General features: G+C 47.4%; 1 protein-coding gene across 1 annotated transcript in view; it reads left to right on the forward strand.

Moving 5' to 3' along the window:
• The first annotated feature begins 16,391 nt into the window (after positions 1-16,391).
• The window catches only part of Alk (ALK receptor tyrosine kinase), a 747,750-nt gene continuing 743,813 nt past the window's right edge, over positions 16,392-20,328 (forward strand). Inside the window, exon 1 of the mRNA XM_045149222.1 lies at positions 16,392-17,025. Within this exon, the coding sequence (XP_045005157.1) occupies positions 16,392-17,025 (634 nt within the window). The remainder of the gene's footprint in view (positions 17,026-20,328) is intronic.

Raw genomic sequence — 20,328 nt, forward strand, 5'->3', positions numbered from 1 at the left:
CCCATGTGTTAGTAACATTAAAAAGTACAATTAAGGTCAAGTATGGTAGGGCATGGTTGTAATCTCAGCCATTCAGGAAGCTGACAATGGATGAACTCAAATTCAAAGCCAGCCTGGACAACATAGCTAATGGAGCAAGATCTATGTCTCTAAAAAAAGACTTAGATTATAGTCTAGTTATTTACCAAACATCCCAATAAATTAAAACTACTGAAAGATGAAAATACTTAGAAGAAAATACATGGTAACATTTAAAATACCTGTGTGTGCATACATGTGTGCATGTGTGTGTGTGTGTGTGTGTGTGTGTGCGTGTGTGTTGTGTGTGTGTATAGCTTGGATATATTTCAGAAGCCCCAAAAGAAATTACTACTAATTTGAGAGTTACAAAAGGTATTTTGTAGGATAAAATAAAATAGCTCAAAGAGAGAGAATTCATCTAATTTCCTTAGAATACAAAGGTATCCTAGTAGTAAATAATAATGAACCAATAAATTAAAGGTAAACAGGTAGGCACAGAAGCAGAACTTTCTAGAACAGACTTTTCAAAGTAGGGAACTATCTAATCTACCCATAACAGGAGAAATAGAACTTGAAAGCATAATGGATTATTAGAGTGTTTTCAGAGTACAGGTGTATTCATGTGTGCATGTATGTGTATATGGTGTGTATGTATGTTTGCCATGTACATGTTTGTGTGCATGTATGCCATAATGTATGTGTGGAGCTCAGAGGATGGCCTCAGCATGCCAGTTCTTGCCTTCCACCTCTTTTAGAGACAGGTTTTCTCTTTCTATAGCTACTGTGGATGCCAGACCAGCTGGCCTGTGAGTGTCAGGATCCTCCCAACTCTGCCTCTCTCTCATTGTTCGGGCATCTTGGGGAGATCTTTACACTTCTGTATCCAGCCTTACGTAGGTTCCGCAGATCTGAACTGCCATCTGGCTTGCACAGCAGGCATATTTAACCGTGAAGCCATCCTTCCAGATGAGAATATTGTCGTTTTAACTGTTAGTTTTCAATGGTCAAAAATTTGATAACACAGCGAGGAAACAATGCTGTTCTCATCCGTCTGCGTTACTACGACATGATAGCAACAACGCTAGCAGATTCGGTGAACGGGTGTGAGCTGAATACAAGTGGAATAGACATAGGGTAGAACACAGCCAGGTTGTTTTGTGAGAACTGAGAGGAAATAGTCACAAAGAAAGAAATGTGGCCATAACCATAAAAGTTTCAGAAGAAGCATATAATACTCCCCCATTGGTTGTATAAGATCTCCACCAGCAAATCTCGAACATTTTAATATCAGGAAGCCTTTACATTCTTCAGAACCATCAAGATCCCAAGGAGATCATCTTAGGGCACTCTAAGACCCAAGGATACATGGACACACACATCAGTAGCCATCACAGTGATGGTGCCATCAGTGAGTATGAGTATGCAGTCTCTGGACACGTCCACTGTACCCTGGACAGAGACTAGAAATGGAGTCAGTGAGTGGTGCTTTGGCATGGTGATAGAAATCATTTGAGCTCATAGACTCCTTGACAGGACTTTGAGGACCCCGGAGTCAGTGGCCCACATTTGGAGAGATACTCACCTATACCTGTGTGATTATATGCACGTAGAAAGTTCTGTGTGAATATCCCAGAATGGCTAAGAATTGCTGCCTTTGGAGAAATGAAGTTGGAGGGCCAGAAAACCCTGCTGGGAGAAAGATGTAATTTTTTTCACTGCATAACCTTTTATAACATTTCAATTCTGTCTATGTATTAGTGATTAGATTCTTAAAAAATAAACTTAGGAATCTAAAAATGAATTGAAATGCAAACAGAGATTTATGACCTATAGGACTAATCTGAATCATGGATGAAGATTGATGTACATGAATATTTGTTATAGCATTATTTATAACATCAAAGACTTGGAAACCACCCACGTGCCCAGAAATAGAGTTTGGTTATTAAACAAATTATGGTACATCTATATGTTGTAATTCTAGAAGTCATTAAAACTCATAAATCCCCAGAATGTTCTTTGATATGGGAAAATGCTCACAATACAATGTTAAGTTTAAAAAATAGCACAGGCTATAACTTTACATGTGCCAAATTAAACTAATTTAAAACAATAGTAGAAGGATATATAGCAAAATTTTAAGTCATTAATTTTAGATGGTGAGTGTGTGAGTTGCTTATATTTTCTTTTAAATATATTTATGAATTTTCCAAATTTCCTGAAATTAATATCTATCATTTTTATAATCAGAGAGTCAATTCTATAAAAAATAAAAATTGCAAAGAGTTCTTCCCAGGGCTCTATGGCTGTTCCTTCACAGTAACTTTGTTTTGAGAGAGAGCTAATGGGACAGTGGATCTTTCTACAGGGGTATGCTATTTCTGGATATAACCTATAGTAAGGAACCCTATCTTGGTAGATTTTAGGGTGCTTTTGGTACCTACTTCAGTGGACAAGACTGCAGTAGCCTGGTATGCAGAAGATAGAGTGTGATGGTTTGATTCAGGCATCCCCCATAAACTTATGTACTCTGAGTGCTTGATCCCCAGCGGACGGTAATTTTGGAATTGGAACCTTGTTGGAAGTGTGCTGTTGGGGGCGGGCTTGTGGGTGTTATAGCCAGCTTCCCCTTGCCAGTGTTTGGCACACTCTCCTGCTGTTGTTGTCTACCTGATGTGTCAGGAGGTGATGCTCACCCTGTGCTCATGCCATCATTTCCCCCTGCCATTGTGGAGCTTCCCTTCAAGTCTGTAAGCCAAAGTAAACCTTTTCCTCCCACGGGCTGCTCTTGGTCGGGTGCTTTGTTCCAGCGACAGGAAGAAGCTGACTGTGACATAGAGATGCCCAGTGTACGGGAAGAGGTGGTATGATCCATTATTTTGAAATGAATTCATCTACACCTTAGCGATCTAATGTAGCAGTAAATGATTGTTACCTCTCAGTTATATGAGTCAAGAGTTTGACTATCAGGTGGCTCTGGTTCAGGGTCTCTTCTGAGGCTATGACAGTTGAAGGCTTGACTAGGGTGGGAAGATCCACTCCCCAGGTGACTAATTCACATGCCTCCTAAGTTGGGAGTCTTCATTCCTGATCACACACACCTTCGAAAGGGCTTGTTGAGTCTCCTTCCAACCTAGCAGCTGGCTTCTCCCAAAGCAAATGATCCAAGAGAGTCTTTTATGGCTGGACCCGGAAGTCACTCATTTGCATTTCTGCATGTCATCTTGGTGACACTGGTTTGCCCTAGTTAATGTAGGAAGGCCAAGTACAGCAGTCCTAATAGGAAGTGGTGTGTGTGTGAGTGTGTGTGTGTGTGTGGGGGGGGGGGGATTAGAAAGATATCCCAGCGGTTCAAGGCATTTTCTTGCAAAGTCTGCCAACCAGAGTTTGATTCCCTACACTCCTGTAAATCCAGATGTAAAGTGGTGCACATGTGTGTGATCTCAGTGGACCTACCACGAAGGGAAGTAGAGCCTTGTATCTGCTACAGACCCTGTGTCAGGTAAGGCTGAAGCACAGACGCCTTGCGGTTGCTTTCTACAGCCTGCCCACATGTAGCGGCACATAGGTGCCCAGGCACACAAGACACAGAGCCATTTGTTTTTAATGGTGGGGTTGTTTTTGAGGCTGCGTAACTGGTGAACATTTTCTCTTCAGAATAATGGACACAACTGTAAAAGTTTGCTAGGATCTTTAGCTCGGATCCTAGGTTTGAGGTTCTATTTTGCAGGGTGCGGATAAGAAGGTCCACATACTAGTCAGCTCACACTTAGCAAGGACGGAAGGCCAAATATGATGGGTTCTGTCACAGTGGGATGAGGAAGGCCAGTTTCACATGCAGTGCTGGACAGCCACAGGGCAGGAGGCCAGTCCCAGCTTGTCTTAGTCTGATTTGCTAGAAGCAAAGTCCACCCCAAGTTTGATCAGAAAGTGAGGTGTTCATCTAAAAGATCACAGATCCAGTGGAATATTCACAGAACAGGGGACATCTTGGTATGCTGCTATTAAAATGACTCAAAAGTCAGCTCTCACACTGTGATTTCTAACTCACATATGGGAGAAAAAAAAAAAATCTAAGTGGTTCAACCTTGCCTGGAGGTAGTTACCCTGGAGTCTCTTTTCTAACCTGCCACAGCCATGACCTGGGACCCCACAGTAATTCTGAGTGACCCCTGCTTCCACACTCCCACCAGCTGGAATCACAGTCAGAAGATGGGGAAAAGGAAGGAAAGATAAGCTAAGCAAGGATTAGCTTCATGGAAGCCAGTCAGAGGACAGCAGGCCTCAGAGGATGTGCATTGCCTGGGACAGGGGCTTAGGGGCCAGTAAGAATAGAACAAGTCTCGCCCTTTAAGAAATTTGGAAGCAGGCTGGCCAGGTAGCTCAGTTAGTAAAGCGTGTGTCCAATCCCCAGTACCCATGCAAATTCTGGACATGGTGGTGGTGTGTACCTGGAATTCCAGTGCTGGGGAGGCAAGGACATGAGAACCCCTAGAGCTTGCTTGCCAACCAGTCTAGCTCAACTGGTGAGCTCCAGGCCAATGAGAGACCCTATCTCAAATAGAGATAGGGGCTGGAGAGATGGCTTAGCGGCTAAGGCACTTGCCTGAAAAGCCAAAGGACCCAGGTTCAATTCCCCAGGACCCATGTAAGCCAGATACACAAGGTGGAGCATGTGTCTAGAATTCATTTGCAGTGGCTGGAGGCCCTGGTGACCCTCTTCTCTCTCTACCTGCCTCATTCTCTGTCTCCCTCCCTCTCTCTCAAGTAAAATAAATAATTTTTTTTTTAAAAGAGGTAGCCATTTCTGAGGACGGCACTCAAGGCTAACCTCTGGCCTCCACATGTGCACACACATATATACATGCATGCTATACACACATACACACATGCTAAACACACATGCACATGCAAAGCAAAAAAAAAAAAAATTAAGAGCAAGGTGCAGTGTATTCACAGAAGACAAAACAGGGCCCATCCAACTTATTAGAAGACAGGATTCCAAGGGAAGAGGGAGTGAATGGGAGAGTGGCTTTGATGCCAAGTGCCCGATGTCAATTCTTCCTAAGTCAAACCAAGCCTTGTCTAAGCCAGAGTTGAATTTGATCAAAAGTGGTCAGCAGTGCAGGTCTGAAGGTGAGGAAGGCCAGCATGCACAGATGTGGGACGATGAATCAGGTCAGACTGGCCGGTGGGAACTTTATTTGATCCTTAAGACAACGAGAGTAGGTCAATTGGCTTTAGTCCATTGCTCAGAGACTGACTTGCTTCCAGTCAATTGGATCCACTGCATAGACGTCAGCAAGCTCAAAGGCGCTAAATCCATCTCCTTGATGTCACTAAAAGTTGCAGGCCAGGCCACTCACCTGTTTTGGCTGAGAATCAAAGAGAACTAACTAACTGTACATTGGTTGGGAGCCCTTTGAAACGTATGATCAAATTACCCCAAAGATTCTTCTTTCATCATTCTCAACCAAAAAGAATATTTAAAAATGGCAAGAACACATCAGGACAGAAGCAGGTGATAAGACCAGCACTTGCTAGTTACAATAATAGCTCCCACCCCTCCCAGCTTTTCACCTAATGCGCCGGGCTTCTGTAAACACGGCCTGACTGTGGGATGCAGTGTGAACACGGCTGACTTTTATCTCTCTTGTTGTTTCCCTCTCTTTTGTAGATGTGAGGTTGTTTATAGTTTTCCCAAGAGAGCACCGTCTGTCTGGCGCTTGGGAAAGGCTTCCTCTGTGCCTGGGCCATTTCTCTTTTTAAAAAGTATTTATTCATTTATGATATATATATATAGATAGATAGAGAGAGAGAGAGAGAGAGAGAGAGAGAGAGAGAGAAAGAGAGAGAGGACTGCAAATGAATCCCAGATGTCCCACTTTGTGTATCTGACTTTACATGAGTGCTGGGGAGTCAAACCCAGGCCATCGGGCTTTGCAATTAAGCGCTTTTAACTGTGGGGCCTTCTCCCAGCTCTGGGGTATCTCTTATGTGGTGTTCTGGGACAGAGAACAGCAGCTCAGTGCCCTCGGGGTCTTGCCAAGGATGCATGCCAGGCTGGGCACGTCTGCTGGCGAAGCTGCATGTGCAAGGTGGTGGGGCTTGGCAGCCCCGCTGAGGTTCCCCGGGAGTTCATTAGAGCCGCTTCTCTGTGAGGGGCTCTGCCTTCTGGCCCCTATCTATCTTACGTTGCCACCCCCGCCCAGTACAGCTTGCAGGTCTTAATTGTCTTGAGGAGTTCATATATTTGATAGCTAGTTTGGACTCTTCACCTTGGGTGGCCTTCTCATAGGGTGGGACCATGTGTATTTGAGTATTTGAACTAGAGCTCTCAATAAACATGACATATGCTGTTAATGGACTGTGCTATTTTTTTTAAATATTTATTTACTTATTTATGTATGTGTGAGAGAAAACATGGGCAGCTAGGGCCTCCCAACACTGTAAAAGAACTCCAGACACATGCACTACTTTGTGCATTTTGGCTTTACAGAAGTACTGGTGACTTGACCTTGGACCATCAGGTTTTGCAAGCAAATGTCTTTAACCACTGAGCAATCTTCCCAGCCCCATGGGCTATGCTATGTACTTGTTTGTGCAAGAGCATCCCATTTCTCAAGAGAGGGGGACCTGGATACCTTAGCAGTTATGACCATCAGAGTCCTCTTTTCACCAGTAGTGGACACAGACTGTTAGATGGATGTATTTCATTATTTTTTTTTAAGTGATTAAAGTTTGAGTGTTTTTTGGGGGGAGGGGGATCCTTTTACCTCTGCCCCCTCAAATCTGGAGATTAAAGGTGTGCATCATCATACCTGGCTCAATGTTTTCTTTTTTTTGAGTTTTAAAAATTTTAATTTTTTATTAACATTTTCCATGATTATAAAAAAATATCCCATGGTAATTCCCTCCCTCAATGTTTTCTTTTTATACTTTTAGTTTGTGTCTAGTTTTTGCCTAGTTGTAGCATAGGCATAGACCTGGGCTTTTTATTTTTAAATATTTTATTTATTTATTTGCAGAGAGAGAGAGAGAGAGAGAGGGAAATAATGCTCATGTTACAGCTGCAAACAAACTCCAGATGTATGTACCACTTTGTGCATCTGGTTTTACATAGATACTGGGGAACTGAACCAGGGTCTTTTGGCTTTGCAGGCGAGCACTTTAACTGCTGAACCATCTCTCTACACAGATCTGGGCTTTTGAAATTTAATTTTTACCAAGGTTGGCCCCACAGTAGCAGGAACCTAGACTTATATTCACCACAGTATCTTTCCTATTGTGCTAAGCCAAGAATATGTTACATGCTTAATAAGTAATAACTAAATTGGCACTTAATGACTTTAGTTAACTGTTAAAATAATAAATAGCAACAGATATCTTCTATGACTGAGCAGCAATGGCAGGCTATGAAAATAGAGCTCAGATGTGTTTATGGGCTAAGGCAGATTTTTAAACAATCCTTGTTTTGGTTTCCTCTCTTCAGTATGGTACAACCTCTGTTCACTATACTTACAAGCTCATTTTCCTTCTAGTACCTGTAAAGTCTGGCAGTGTTGTAAGAGACTTTGAGCCACTTGCAGAACCCTACATGGGCATTTGGATTTATACCTTAAAGACTATGCTGGAGAGATGATGTTTCAGCTATTAAAGGCACTTGCCTGCAAAGCTTGATGGTCTGGGTTCAACTCCCCAATACTCATGTAAAGCCAGATGCACAAAGTAGCCCGTGAATATGGAATTCATTTGCAGTGACAGAAGACCATACTCTGTGTCTCTCTGCCTGTCTCTCAAATAAAAGACTACATCTGCTCTTTTTCCTAATTTTATACAGAAATTCAGATAAATTTGGGTTTTCCACAAGGTCATACAACCTTTAAGAAGAAATGCTGTGGTTACACTACAGTTTCCTGAACATTAATTGTTGGTTCATGTGAGTGTGGCTTCTGGGTCCCACTTCTTACTGTTGGCACAGGGTAGGTGACTTTGGTTGCTTCCAAATGTCCAGTGATAATGATTCTCTGATGTCAGCTCTACTGATTAATTTCTTTCTTTTGCATTTTCAAATTCCCCTCTTCTCATCTTCTCCCCCCCCCCACCTCATGCTTTCAGGTACTGGTGCCTGAGACTTACTGATTTGCCACTTTGGAATCATTTCTGGGTCAATCTGTCTATCCCAAGGTAATTGGCAACTCAGGCTCAGTCTGGCCACCATCAGGTCCATTCAGTGCAGTTTCTTTTACCCAAAACTCATCCCTATCCAGGTCTTATATTTGAAACATAACCATTGTTACTCTATACTTCAGTTTACCAAGTGCCTGCCAAACAGTAAGCTCTCAGAAAATTTTACATTTACCCATGTTTAATTCTCACAGGAACCTTGTCAGAATCTACCTTTAAGCATGAGATGTAAAGCCCAGGGCTAAAATCTTTGTCTGAAGCAAGAATCACATTTATAATAGTCACATTCAAAAGTTAAATTAGAGCTGGGAAGATGGTTTAGTGGTTGAGGCCCTTGCCTGCAAAGCCAAAGGACCCAGCTTTGGTTCCCCAGGACCCACATAAGCCAGATCACAAGGTGGCGCATGGGTCCAGAGTTTGTTTGTGACCAGCTGGATGCCCTGGTGTGCCATTCACTCTGTCTACATCCCTCTGCCTCTTTCTTGTTCTCAAATAAAATAAATAAAAATAAAATATTTTTTAAAAAGTTAAATTAATTATAATATCTTACTTAACACGATTATCCAAAATACTTTCCTTTAAACGTAATCAACATGAAAAATTACTAATGAAATTAGTAATTGGATATATTTTTTTTTACCAGCTATTTGAGAGGCATTGTGTATTTTATGCTTCAGCACACTTTAAGCTGATTAGCAACATTTCATGGCTAAAGGCTACAGTGATGGCTAATCTACACTGACAATTTGACTGAATTTAGAATCTTCTAGGAGACACACTGCTGGGCATGTCTGTGAATGCATTTCCAGAGAGGTTTAAGTGAGGAGGGAAGATACCCTGGATGTGGGTAGCATCCTCCCATGGGTTGGGCTTCTGGTCTGAGTAACAAGGAACATGGGAGAAAGCAAGTTACCGCTAGTGTTCGTCTCTCTGCTTCCTGACTGTGAGTGTAATGTGACCAACGGCCCCACCCTCCTGCCGCCACAGATGGAGCCCTTCCAGCCACCGTACCTTCCCTGCCATGATGGGTGGGACCCACACACTGTGAGCCAAAATAAACCCTTCCTTTATTAAGTTATTTTTGTCAGGTATTTTGCCATAGGAACGAGAAAGTAACCAATGAAGCAGCCATTTCAGACAGTGCGAGTCTGAAGCAGGAATCAGGGCATGGGACTCCCCTCCCTCAACTATCCAGTGTTCTCTCGTGCTTATGTGGGTCCTGGGAATCGAACCTGGGTCCTTTGGCTTTGTAGGCAAGTGCCTTAATTGCTAAGCCATCTCTCCAGCCCTCCAATGTTCTCTCATAAATCTAAATCAAAGTCAGGCTTTTTATCATACCCTTAGCAACACTTGATGATGTGGACCTGGCTACCCCTTTGGCTTTGTGTCCATTGACTATCTTCCAGAAACATTGACAGTTTCCTGTCTTCTGAACATGCAAATAATGTTCTTGTCTTACAGATTTTGTAGTGATATTCTTTTGCTTAGATGAGTATCCCTTAAAATCTTTGCAAGATTTTACCTCCTTTCCACCAATGAAGACTTCCTTCCGAGTTAGTCTCCTCAAAGAGCCCCTTCCAGCAAGTCAACTAGAGCTACAACAGCACTCCAGCCCATGCCCCAAGTCGTGGTTTATTGCATGGTCTTATTTTATTCTCTTCCTAGCACCTATTAGCATCATAAATTACCTCACATTCCTGCATGCTTATTGTCTGTCTCCCACCACAGGAATGTGGGCTCCTGGAGGTGAAGGGTCCAATGTATATTGTTCAGAACAATATTCAGTTATGCAGAAATATTTGTTGACCAAACAAATGTTCCACCTAGTTATTTTTATAGGAACCAGTCAAATTTTAGTTATGAAGTGTATCTTGCCTTAAATTGTAGCATCTAGATTTAAAATGCGCTTTAGTATTATCACCTTCTGTATCAGTTACTTTCTTGTTTCTGAGACAAAATACCAGACCAGAAGTAGCTTGTTGTAGACAATTCCACTGTGCTGGGCTGAACACCCAAACCAGACAGAGTTTAGGAGAGGAATGGATTAATTTCAGGCTGAGAGATCCAAGGGAGGTTCCAACAATGATGGAAAAAGCTGCCGCCCTTTCATAGATCCAAGCAGAGACAGAAGCCACCACCAGCCAGCAAACACCAAAGCCAGCAAACTCAGAAATCCGCCAGAGCTCAGACTTCTCTGCACACCTTTGGGTTGGATCTCAGGATGTTCCCTCAGTGACACCTCTTCCAGCCATGGTGCTAGAGACCCGAGTTGCAAGCTTAATAAAACAGCTGAGTCTATGGGGGACATACATTCACATCCAACCACCACATTGCTTAAGGAATGAACAGGCTTATTTTGAGCTTAGACTTTTGAGGTAATGTTCACCATGGCTCGGGAAGCATGGTAGGAGCAGGAAGCTAGTGTCACCTTGTCACATCAGCAGGGGAGAATAAACATAGCAATGCATGCTCAATGCTCAGCCCGCTTTTCCCTTCTTATAGAGCTCAGAACCTAGCCCACGGGATGGTGCCACCCACAGTTAGGGTCGGCTGGGGTGGGCCCTCCTACTTCAAACAGTCTAACCTAGAAAATCCCTCACAAACATCACCAGAGGTTTGCCTTCCTGCTGATTCTGAATTCTGTGAAGTTGAGAACTACAGATGAACCATCACACCTTCCTTACAGAGAGCTCAACTTCTTCCTTGACTGAGCTGTCCACTTCTTTGCTTCCAGAAATCAGAAATTTCCGAAGGAAGATTTTGGTGGCCTTAGTGCTCTGCTTGGCCTTTTGTTTCTTGGCATTTGACTGGAAACCTTCCTCCATTTCACCACCCAAGTTATGTTCACAATGATGACACAGGGTAGCCCACCTTACTTAACTGTCTCTTGCAGGCTTCTAGCCTCTATGTCTGTCCTCCCAGCCACTTCCACTCCATGTATCTCACTCTGATTTGGGCTTCATGTTTTCTTCTGCATACCTCAGACCATTAGTCCATCCTACCCCATCTATCCTCTGTCTTGAAAGGTCATCCAGGGTTCAAGATGCTGGAATGCTTATAGCCAGACAACCTCAATGAGAAGTCACCCTTCTTGAACCTCCATTTGTGAAGCAGAGGTACCTTTATTTTCCCTCATAGTGTTGCTGAGAAGTTTGTCAGAAGCTGGGTGTGGTGGCACATGCCTGTAATCTCAGCATTTGGGAGGCAGGAGGATCACTATGAGCTTAGGAGTAGCTGGGAAGTCCAGATGAGTTTCAGGCCAGTGTGGGATGGAGTGAGACTCTACCTCAACAAACAAACAAACAACAACAACAAAAAGAAACAAAAAAAAAAAAAAAGAAGAAGAAGAAGAAGAAGGGGAAGAAGACAGACAGAAAATTTTCAGTATGGAGGGTTGAACTCTGGGTCTTCTCATTCTAAGCCAGGGCTAAACCACCTATCTATACTCGCAGCCCCATTACTACAAACACTGAACGAGGTAACACATGAGGAGAATTTTTAAATGCACGAGGCCATAATAAGTGCAGAGGACACACTGCTGAGGATTGCTCACACGTTGCCTCTTTCTGTGTCTACTTCCTCCACTTGTTCTTAAGACCACTTTGCTGTCAGTATTTCTTTTGGTGGTAATGACATAGGATAAAGATGTCAAAATTATAACTGTAGCCATGATGGAAAAAGCCTCATTTTCCCCAGTAGGATATGTGATTTTTGGAGGAAAAGAATGACTGGTTTGAATTCCAGCTCTGTTATTTACTTGCTGTTTGACCTTGGGCAAATTATTTTTGCCTCTTTTGAGCCTTGGCTGTTTAGCCTCTGTTGTAGTTACCTTTACCTTGCTGGCACCAGGCACCCGTCCACAAGCAGTTGATGGGAGGAAAGTTGTTGATTTTGTCATACAGACTTGAGGGGAAGCTCCATGGTGGCCGGGAGAGGCTGGCATGAACAGAGGCTGGGCATCACCTCTGCCACCGTAGCTGGGACAGCACAGCGTGAGAGTGCGCTGACCAGCACTGGCAAACTGAGGGCTAATAAAACACAGGGTCGGGCTGGAAAGATGGCTTAGCGGTTAAGCGCTTGCCTGTGAAGCCTAAGGACCCCGGTTCGAGGCTCGGTTCCCCAGGTCCCACGTTAGCCAGATGCACAAGGGGGCGCACGCGTCTGGAGTTCGTTTGCAGAGGCTGGAAGCCCTGGCGCGCCCATTCTCTCTCTCCCTCTATCTGTCTTTCTCTCTGTGTCTGTCGCTCTCAAATAAATAAATAAATAAATAAATAAATTAAAAAAAAAACAACAACACAGGGTCCTCCTCCAGCAAGGCTCCGCCTCCCAAATTGCCAGCAGCTGGCAACTGAGCATATTCAAAACACATGAGTTCATGAGGGACGCCGAATCCAAACCACCACCACGGCCTCTAATGGAAATAATAACAATGACACAGATGTGACCCCAAAGAGCGCTGCGTGATGTGAGACACTCACAGGCACGTGCAGGCGTACATGTATGTATACACTCACGGTGCCTGATAGGCTATCAGTACCGCCTCCTTTTAGAAATTATCTAACCCCAAAAGGGAACATTTTTGACAGTTAGTGTAATTTCAGCAAGGGAGCGCACTTCTTTCCTTGAAAGAGTTTGAGAGAATGTAGTTGAGCAGCGCCGAGACGCCCATGCCCACCAGATGCAGAAGCAACCTTCAGGGTCATTGCAGGGAGAGGCGGCTCATCTGAGTCTCAGGTCTCTACGGCCCCCTAGCGGCCACCGGTTCCACACGGCGATTCCTAGTCACTGACAATTTGCTGGTGAACAAGAAGAGTTACATTGAGAACTATGGGGTGGACTAGGGGTGAAGGATGTGGCTTCAAAGCCTTTTTCCTATTTTCGATGGAAGGATGTTCTTCGGCCAGTGTGCACTCCAGACAAAGTCCGATAAGTATCCAAACATGGGCATGTTCTCACCTGCACACTCATTCCTTCCCTCTTTTTTCTTTTAAATGGTGTTTTGAGGTAGGGTCTCGCCCTAGCTCAGGCTGACCTGAAACTCACTACGTAGTCTCAGGGTGGCCTTGATCTCATGGTGATCCTCCTACCTCTGCCTCCAGAGTGCTGGGATTAAAGGTGTGGGCCACCACGCCCGGCCTTCCTCTTTTCTTTTTGCCCTTCCTACCTCCCTGCCTCCCTTCCCCAAGATAAGAACATTCTTTCCTTTCTGTGGGTCAAATAAATCTTTGCCCTTAAACTTACAGAGTCAGTGTATCCAACCCAAGTTCCAGGCCGAGGCTAAACGCCTGCCAAGGTCAATGTGCTGTGAGTAGAGTTTCAAGCACAGAGCCTCTAGCAGGCGAAAGTCACTGGAGAAGGAGTGCTCTCTTGTCACTAGGCTTCGCCCTGACAAGGGTGCTGGTATGCTGTTGGACACACCTCAGCCCCGGGAAAGCAGAGCCTTCACTTCCTGTGGGGCAGTTGGCAAGGTATGGTGGCCTTCTTGGCCCAGTGTGTTCAGATTCTAGGAGAATTAGCAGATGGTCTGACAAACAATTTAGGAGAAGAGAAAATTGGGAAATGTTTGTGAACCAAAGATTGGGGTCCTCTCTGTGATTCTAATGACCCACTCATGGGAAATACAGCCATTGTCTGAATTCTGTGTGAGCAGCCCTTCCCCCAAAATAACAAAGGAAGGGGAAATCAAAGGTAAGCCTCTAACTTTACAGATGAATTTTACTTTATTTTTAAATTTATTTTTGCTTATTTTTATTTATTTGAGAGTGAGAGAGAGAGAGAGAGAGAAAGGGGGGGGGGAGAAAGGGCATGCCAGGGCCTCCAGCCACTGCAAAGGAACTACAAATGCATGCACCAACTTGTGCATCTGTCTTATGTGGGTCCTGGGTAATTGAGCCTCAAACTGGGGTTCTTAGGCTTCACAGGCAAGTGCTTAACTGCTAAGCCATCTCTCCAGCCCCCTACAGACGAATTTTAAAAACTGATCAGAGGTTGTAAGTGCCCTGTTCCCCTCCTCCTTCTTCTCCTCTCCTCCCAGCTAATGCATGCCTATATCTTCTGGCATGCTTTCCGTGGAGGGGATGGCAGAGTGGAGTTGAGAACACATGAGAATGGATCTGGGCATGTCATGACACTGTATGATCTCTACAGTTCAGTTTCTTCCTGTGTAAAGCTGAGACTAAAAGCATTTGTCTCCAGTGTGGTGACTCATGCCTACAATCCCAGCACTTGGGAGGTGGAGGAAGGAGGATTGTCATGACTTCAAGGTCAGCTTGGGCAATGGAGCAACAAAATGAACCGGTCTCATAAATAAATAAACACATAAACAAACAAGACAGGCTGGAGTGTTCTGGGTTCAATTCCTGACATCCTCAACTTTACCTTGAACTCCTGCAGGAGGCAGCACTTGTTCAGACAGTATTTTGGGCACACCTGGACAGACAGATCTGGAAGGTATTGGATGTAGCTTGAGAACAACTCCCTATTGCGGCAGTACCAGGCTCCCTAGGGTTGGAAGATTCTCTTCCCAGGCCTACAGCAAGATGCTTTGGGATATTTTTAAAAAGATATTTATTTGCCATATATATATAATATATATATATAATATATATAATATAATAATATATATAATATGTACATATTATATATATACATAGACACACATATATGTAGAGAGAGAGAGAGAGAGAATGGGCGTGCCAGGGCCTCTTGCCTCTGCAAAGGAACTCCAGATGCATGCTCCGCTTTGTGCATTTGGCTTTGCGTGGGGCCTGAGGAATCGACCCCGGGTCGTCAGGCTTCGCAGGCAAGCGTCTTTAGCAGCGAGTCAACTCTCCAGCCTTGCGCTTGGAGATTTTGTACTGTGGCTCTTCCCCCTTCCTGGCTTCCCTTTGCCTCCGGTTTTATTCCGGAACCTCTTTTTCATGAGTCGGACCCATTCAATCTGGTAACTGTGTATTGGACAGAATGCTTGATTGCAAGGACCGCTTCCCGTCTTCCCTTCGGTCCCGCCGGGGCTTGCGTCCACAGCTCAGAGAAGCCTCCCCGGGGCCAGGGGACGCGGAAGGCGCGGACCGAGAGCGGGCGGGGCGCGCTCTGTGCTTTTCTCAATGAATAGCATGGCGTCTTCGGATTTGCATAGGAGCCGGCCTCGCCGCGCCCATTGGCTGGCGGGGGGGCGGGGGGCGTGGCTTCGCGGGCCGGGCAGCTGCGCGGGGCTGGCGCTCGGGCCCCGCCCCCTCCCGGCGCGCGCTCGCGGCTCGGCCAGCTGCAAGTGGCGGGCGCCGGGGCAGATGCGAGCCCGCGTCTCCGGCGCTGCGGCGGCGGCGGCGGCGGCGGTCCAGGGGGAGGTCTCGGCACGCCGGCAGTGCCCTCCCGCGGCCAGCGGCGAGGGAGGGACCCGGGTTTCCGCCTGCCCTCGTCCGTCCGGAACGCTTTCCCGGCGCCGCTGCAGCTAGCTCCTCGGCTGCCCGCGAGTGAAGTGCAAGGAGCCGAGGCGCCGGTGACCGCGGCGCTCGTGAACTTGGCCTCGGGAGGGAGGCCCCATCCCGCCGCAGCCCCGAGGCTCCGGCCCCGCGCGCACAAGTTCGGCCGGCTGCGCGGGCGGCGGCAGAGGGGCGGGAGGGGTGCCGGCGCATCTCCGCTCCACCGCTGAGCATCCTGCTCCGGGGATGCTCGCCTAGGACCCGGGAAGCAGCTCGGAGCAAGTGACAGAGACGGAGGAGGTGACCGGGGCAAGACAACCCGGTCTGGAGTCACACCACGGTTTGGCAACCCGGAAAGTTGCAAAGGAGGACTACTGTAAGGCTGTGCGGGGAGCCGGCGGACCCTCAGCTCGGCCGCGGGGAGCGGGAGAGGACGGTGCCTCCTGGTCACCTCCCCGGGACCCCGGGCGCAGACCGGGCGCGGCGGACCAGAGGCGCAGGCTCCTGCTGGGGGAGCCCTGCGCGCGCCCCCCGGGGACGGGGGAGAAACTCTGGACTCGCCCCCGCCCCCGACCTCCATCTCCTTTTGCTCTGACTCTGCTCGCCTCCTTGCGGCCAAGGAGAAGAAGCCAGAGAGCCGAGCGCACGCACAGACCTCGCTCGGGCTCCCGTGGAAGGAGCAGTTCAGGACCAAGGACTGATCGGAAGAGGGCGAGGCAGGGGCCCTGGAGAGCGGTTCCCCACCGCTCTCTCCTTGGCGGGATGGGTGCCCCGGGGCTCCTGTGGCTGCTGCCGCCGCTGCTCGCCGCGGTAGCCTTGGGCTCGGACGGCCACGGCGGCCCCCGCGCGGCCTCCGCGCTGCAGCCCCGGGAGCCGCTCAGCTACTCGCGCCTGCAGAGGAAGAGTCTGGCCGTGGACTTCGTGATACCTTCGCTCTTCCGCGTCTACGCCCGAGACCTGCTGTTGCCGCTGCCTCCGTCCTCCTCGGAGCACCGGGCCGGCGGCATGGAGGCGCGCGGCTCCTTGGCTCTGGACTGCGCCCCTCTGCTCAGGCTGCTGGGGCCGCCGCGCGGGACCCCGGAGCGGACCCCGGCGCTGTCCAGGGTGCTGAAGGGCGGCTCGGTGCGCAAGCTCAGGCGCGCCAAGCAGCTGGTGCTGGAGCTGGGCGAGGAGGCGATCGTGGAGGGCTGCCTCGGGCCCCCCGAGGAGCCGGCTGTCGGGCTGCTCCAGTTCAACCTCAGCGAGCTGTTCAGCTGGTGGATTCGCCACGGCGAAGGGCGGCTGAGGATCCGTCTGATGCCCGAGAAGAAGGCGTCGGAAGTGGGCAGGGAGGGAAGGCTATCCGCGGCCATCCGAGCCTCCCAGCCCCGCCTCTTCTTCCAGATCTTCGGGACCGGTGAGTGGCTCCGGCCAGGGGGTATTGGGATTTGCATTTTATTTTTAAGTTAACACTGACTTACAATCACCGTTAGCTGGCTCCCCTACTTTTCCTTCTTAGCCCGCATCCTTCATTCCTAAAGTTAGACCGACTTATTTTATACCTGAACCCTGTCACTCCCCCTTGAGTGAGCCTTCCTTCCTCTTTAGCAAACAAGTTGGGAGAAAAGTTTCCCCGTGTTGGTGGAATACCTTACTCTACTGCCTTAGACACGATGCAAGTCAAACTTGGAGTCTGTCCTTCCTTGGGCTGTGGAAATGCTTGAAGCGCGCCTTCCACTCCCAAGTTCCGAGTTAGGTAGGGTTAGACATCAAAACTGTTGCCTTCCTCCCTCCTTCTCACCCTTCCTTCCCTGTTCCTTCTTCTTTATGACCACCACACATCTGGGCACATTTGTGGTGCAGTTTCTCAGGGAATATAAAATTTCTCTTCGCATTGAATCCCACCCAATTGCTTTATTACTTTCCAAAATGCTGTCCGGCCCAGGGATTTACACTTCTCTGTGAATTCCCTCTGCCACCCCTCCTTCCCACCCTGATCGGCGTTACACTCACACACTCTCTCTCTTCCTCTCACATGACTTGGGAAAGTCTTACAGGAACGAAGGAACAAGGACAGGGGAGGTGTGTGTGGGGGAACGTTAAATATTGTCTTGCTTTGTAGGAGTCACTATGGAGCCAAGGAGGAATAGTGGTTATCTTCCCAGTTTTCCTCCCCTGACCCCTCCTGGAGGTCTCTGGGAGTCTCCCCTGGCATGTCTGTGGCAGCAGCCCCTGCTTGGGCCTCTGGCAGGCCTGCCTCACTGCGGAGTTCTCTGCTGGAGACAGCTGAAATGAGCTTTCTGTTTCATTACTCCCTCATTTCTTCCCACATTCACTGAGCTGTGTGTGTGTGTGTACGTGCGTGCCTGCATGCGTGTGTGTGCGTGTGTGCGCATGTGTGTGTGTGTGCATGTGTGTGTGTGTGTGTGTGTGAAGGCACTTACTTCTAACTCTTCCCACAGTATCCGTTGACTGGAAAACCAGGTGGTTTTGAATGGATGTTTCCCTTGTAAGATTGCAGAGGGAGGACTGGTGAATGAATAAAACATACAATGTAAATGAATGAGAGAAGCTCAGAAGAGAAATCATGCTTTTAAAACTCCATTGAGCAAACCTAGCTTCTTTTCTATCATTCTCCTCATCGGAAATAAATGAAGTTCCTATGCTCCACTGGTTACTAACGCCTAGTGTTAATTGGATGGAGAGCATTGAAAGGGTCCATTGTAGAGCCACAACTATCTCAGATGCTTGTCCCCCTCCCCGCAACTCCCACACGCATTCAGTACTCTCCTACAACAGAGACGCTGGGAAGCTGAAGGTCTCCCATCACTGCACAGAAAACATACTGGCATGTGGCCTCCAGGAATGAGTGCGTATCAGTGTCAGCAATAGTATGGCGGCACTGATACCTAAAATGACACTGAAGATCAGTGGTGGAGATAAGACCGTGCATAGGAAAGGCCGAGCCCGTGAGTGTGAATGGTGCGTCTTCAGTGCAGTTCGGTACTAAAATGAAGCTGTGGTCCCACCAGGAATCCTCTCGTAAAAGATGGCTGGACTTGAATATCATCGTGGCCTCCCTGGTCCACGCAGCGTTCTCTTTCAGCACCCATGATGTTTGTAGTAGACTTAAACATGACTTCCCAGGAAAGGCAGGTTTTCTTCCACCTTCACATGGATGAGCATCTCTGGCTCTTCCCCGTCACCTCTTATTAAAAGGCCATAAGCCCCGACAGTCTGTGTCACTGGCTACTGCATGTTGGTGACAGGCAAAGGGGTCTTCTTAGCTGCAAGCTTGCCAACTTTGAGCAGTCAGATTGTAGAAACTCGCCGTGGGCGTCTCTGAACCACACGATGCATTCGAAGACTGCACTGCTCTAGTGAAGCCTATGGAAATGAGCAGCTTCAGAGGGAGGGGCGTCGTGTAGAAGGGAGTACCCCCCCCCCGAGCTGTTCTGCTGCTGGCTTCAGGGACACAGAGAGCACCTCAAGCCCTCTCTCAGCAGCGCAGTCTATTTGGCAGCTGGACCAAGCCCTCATGCATCATTTGACACATCCAGAGATACTGATTCCAGAAAGAGCCAGGATTCTGCCATTAAAAGGCTGGAAATTTTGCCCAAACATTTTTCAACAGGACTGGGATCAAATGATTATTGGTGAGATCAAATAAGACACTAAGTGTAACTGGATGAGCTCCCCATGACCTCTGGAGAGACAGACAGCTTATTGAAAAGCATTCCAGGCCTCATGGCCATCACACTTGGAACAGGATGGCCTCTCCTGTCTCTGAGGACGTATGCTTCTCTGCAGTCAGGCAGCTGGCCATGCAGGACTAGTCTCAAGGCCTCTCCTGCTTCACTCAGATACAGCCAGCTTTGCAGCCCTTCCAGTGCAGTGAAATATCCTCTGCCCCAGGGACACACCCTGCTACATCAGGCTCCATGTTTTAGGCAACATGCATCATCTGGTTCCTGCTCATGTTCTTGTATGAAAATTCTGCCACTTGGCTTGATTTTTCTTTTTATTATGTCTAGGGAGTATAGGTTTGTTCTTTCTACATAGGCTCCCATTTACCGAACTAGACATCTCACTCTTCTATGACATAGCATCTCCATCTATAGAAAGGAATGTAGACAAAACTCAGTGTATTTCTTCCTGATTTCTTTTCCCCCAAGGGTCTTGTGGTCTGGTCTAGAGGAGAGCCGATGTGGAGATGGAGCTATTTGTGGGGACACGTTGTTGTGCCACCCCTGTGTCCAGGGATCTAAATCAGCCCATTTGTCTCAGATTAATGTTAGTTTCCTCACTTTGAGGAGGACCATGTCTAGGGATGGGCAAAATGGGAAAACAAAACAAAACAAACCCACCGTGTTAGGACAAAGCCACCTCTTCTCACTGCTTGTGGTTTGAGCTGTGTGAGAGCACAAAGGGACGTCTAAGAGGCCACGCGAGGAATGGCATGCTGCGGCTTTCCTTTGTAGGTTCCCGTGACCTTATAAGTGGGATCAATGTCTCGAAGTCTGAGGCAGTTACTAGGAGCACCCAGAGAAGGGCCAGAGAGACAGCTGCTGGGATTATAGCAATGGATATGTCCTGTCCCAGGCAACACAAGTCACACCACATAAAGGATGTCATCTTCACGTTGCTCATAGCTCTAGTTTATTAAGTCCTGGTTTGTAGATGCTTTGAGGTTTGCTTCTCTCCCTCCTCACCCTGCCCC

This window comes from Jaculus jaculus, chromosome 5 (genome assembly GCF_020740685.1).
Source record: "Jaculus jaculus isolate mJacJac1 chromosome 5, mJacJac1.mat.Y.cur, whole genome shotgun sequence".
NCBI classification, from domain to species: Eukaryota; Metazoa; Chordata; class Mammalia; order Rodentia; family Dipodidae; genus Jaculus; species Jaculus jaculus.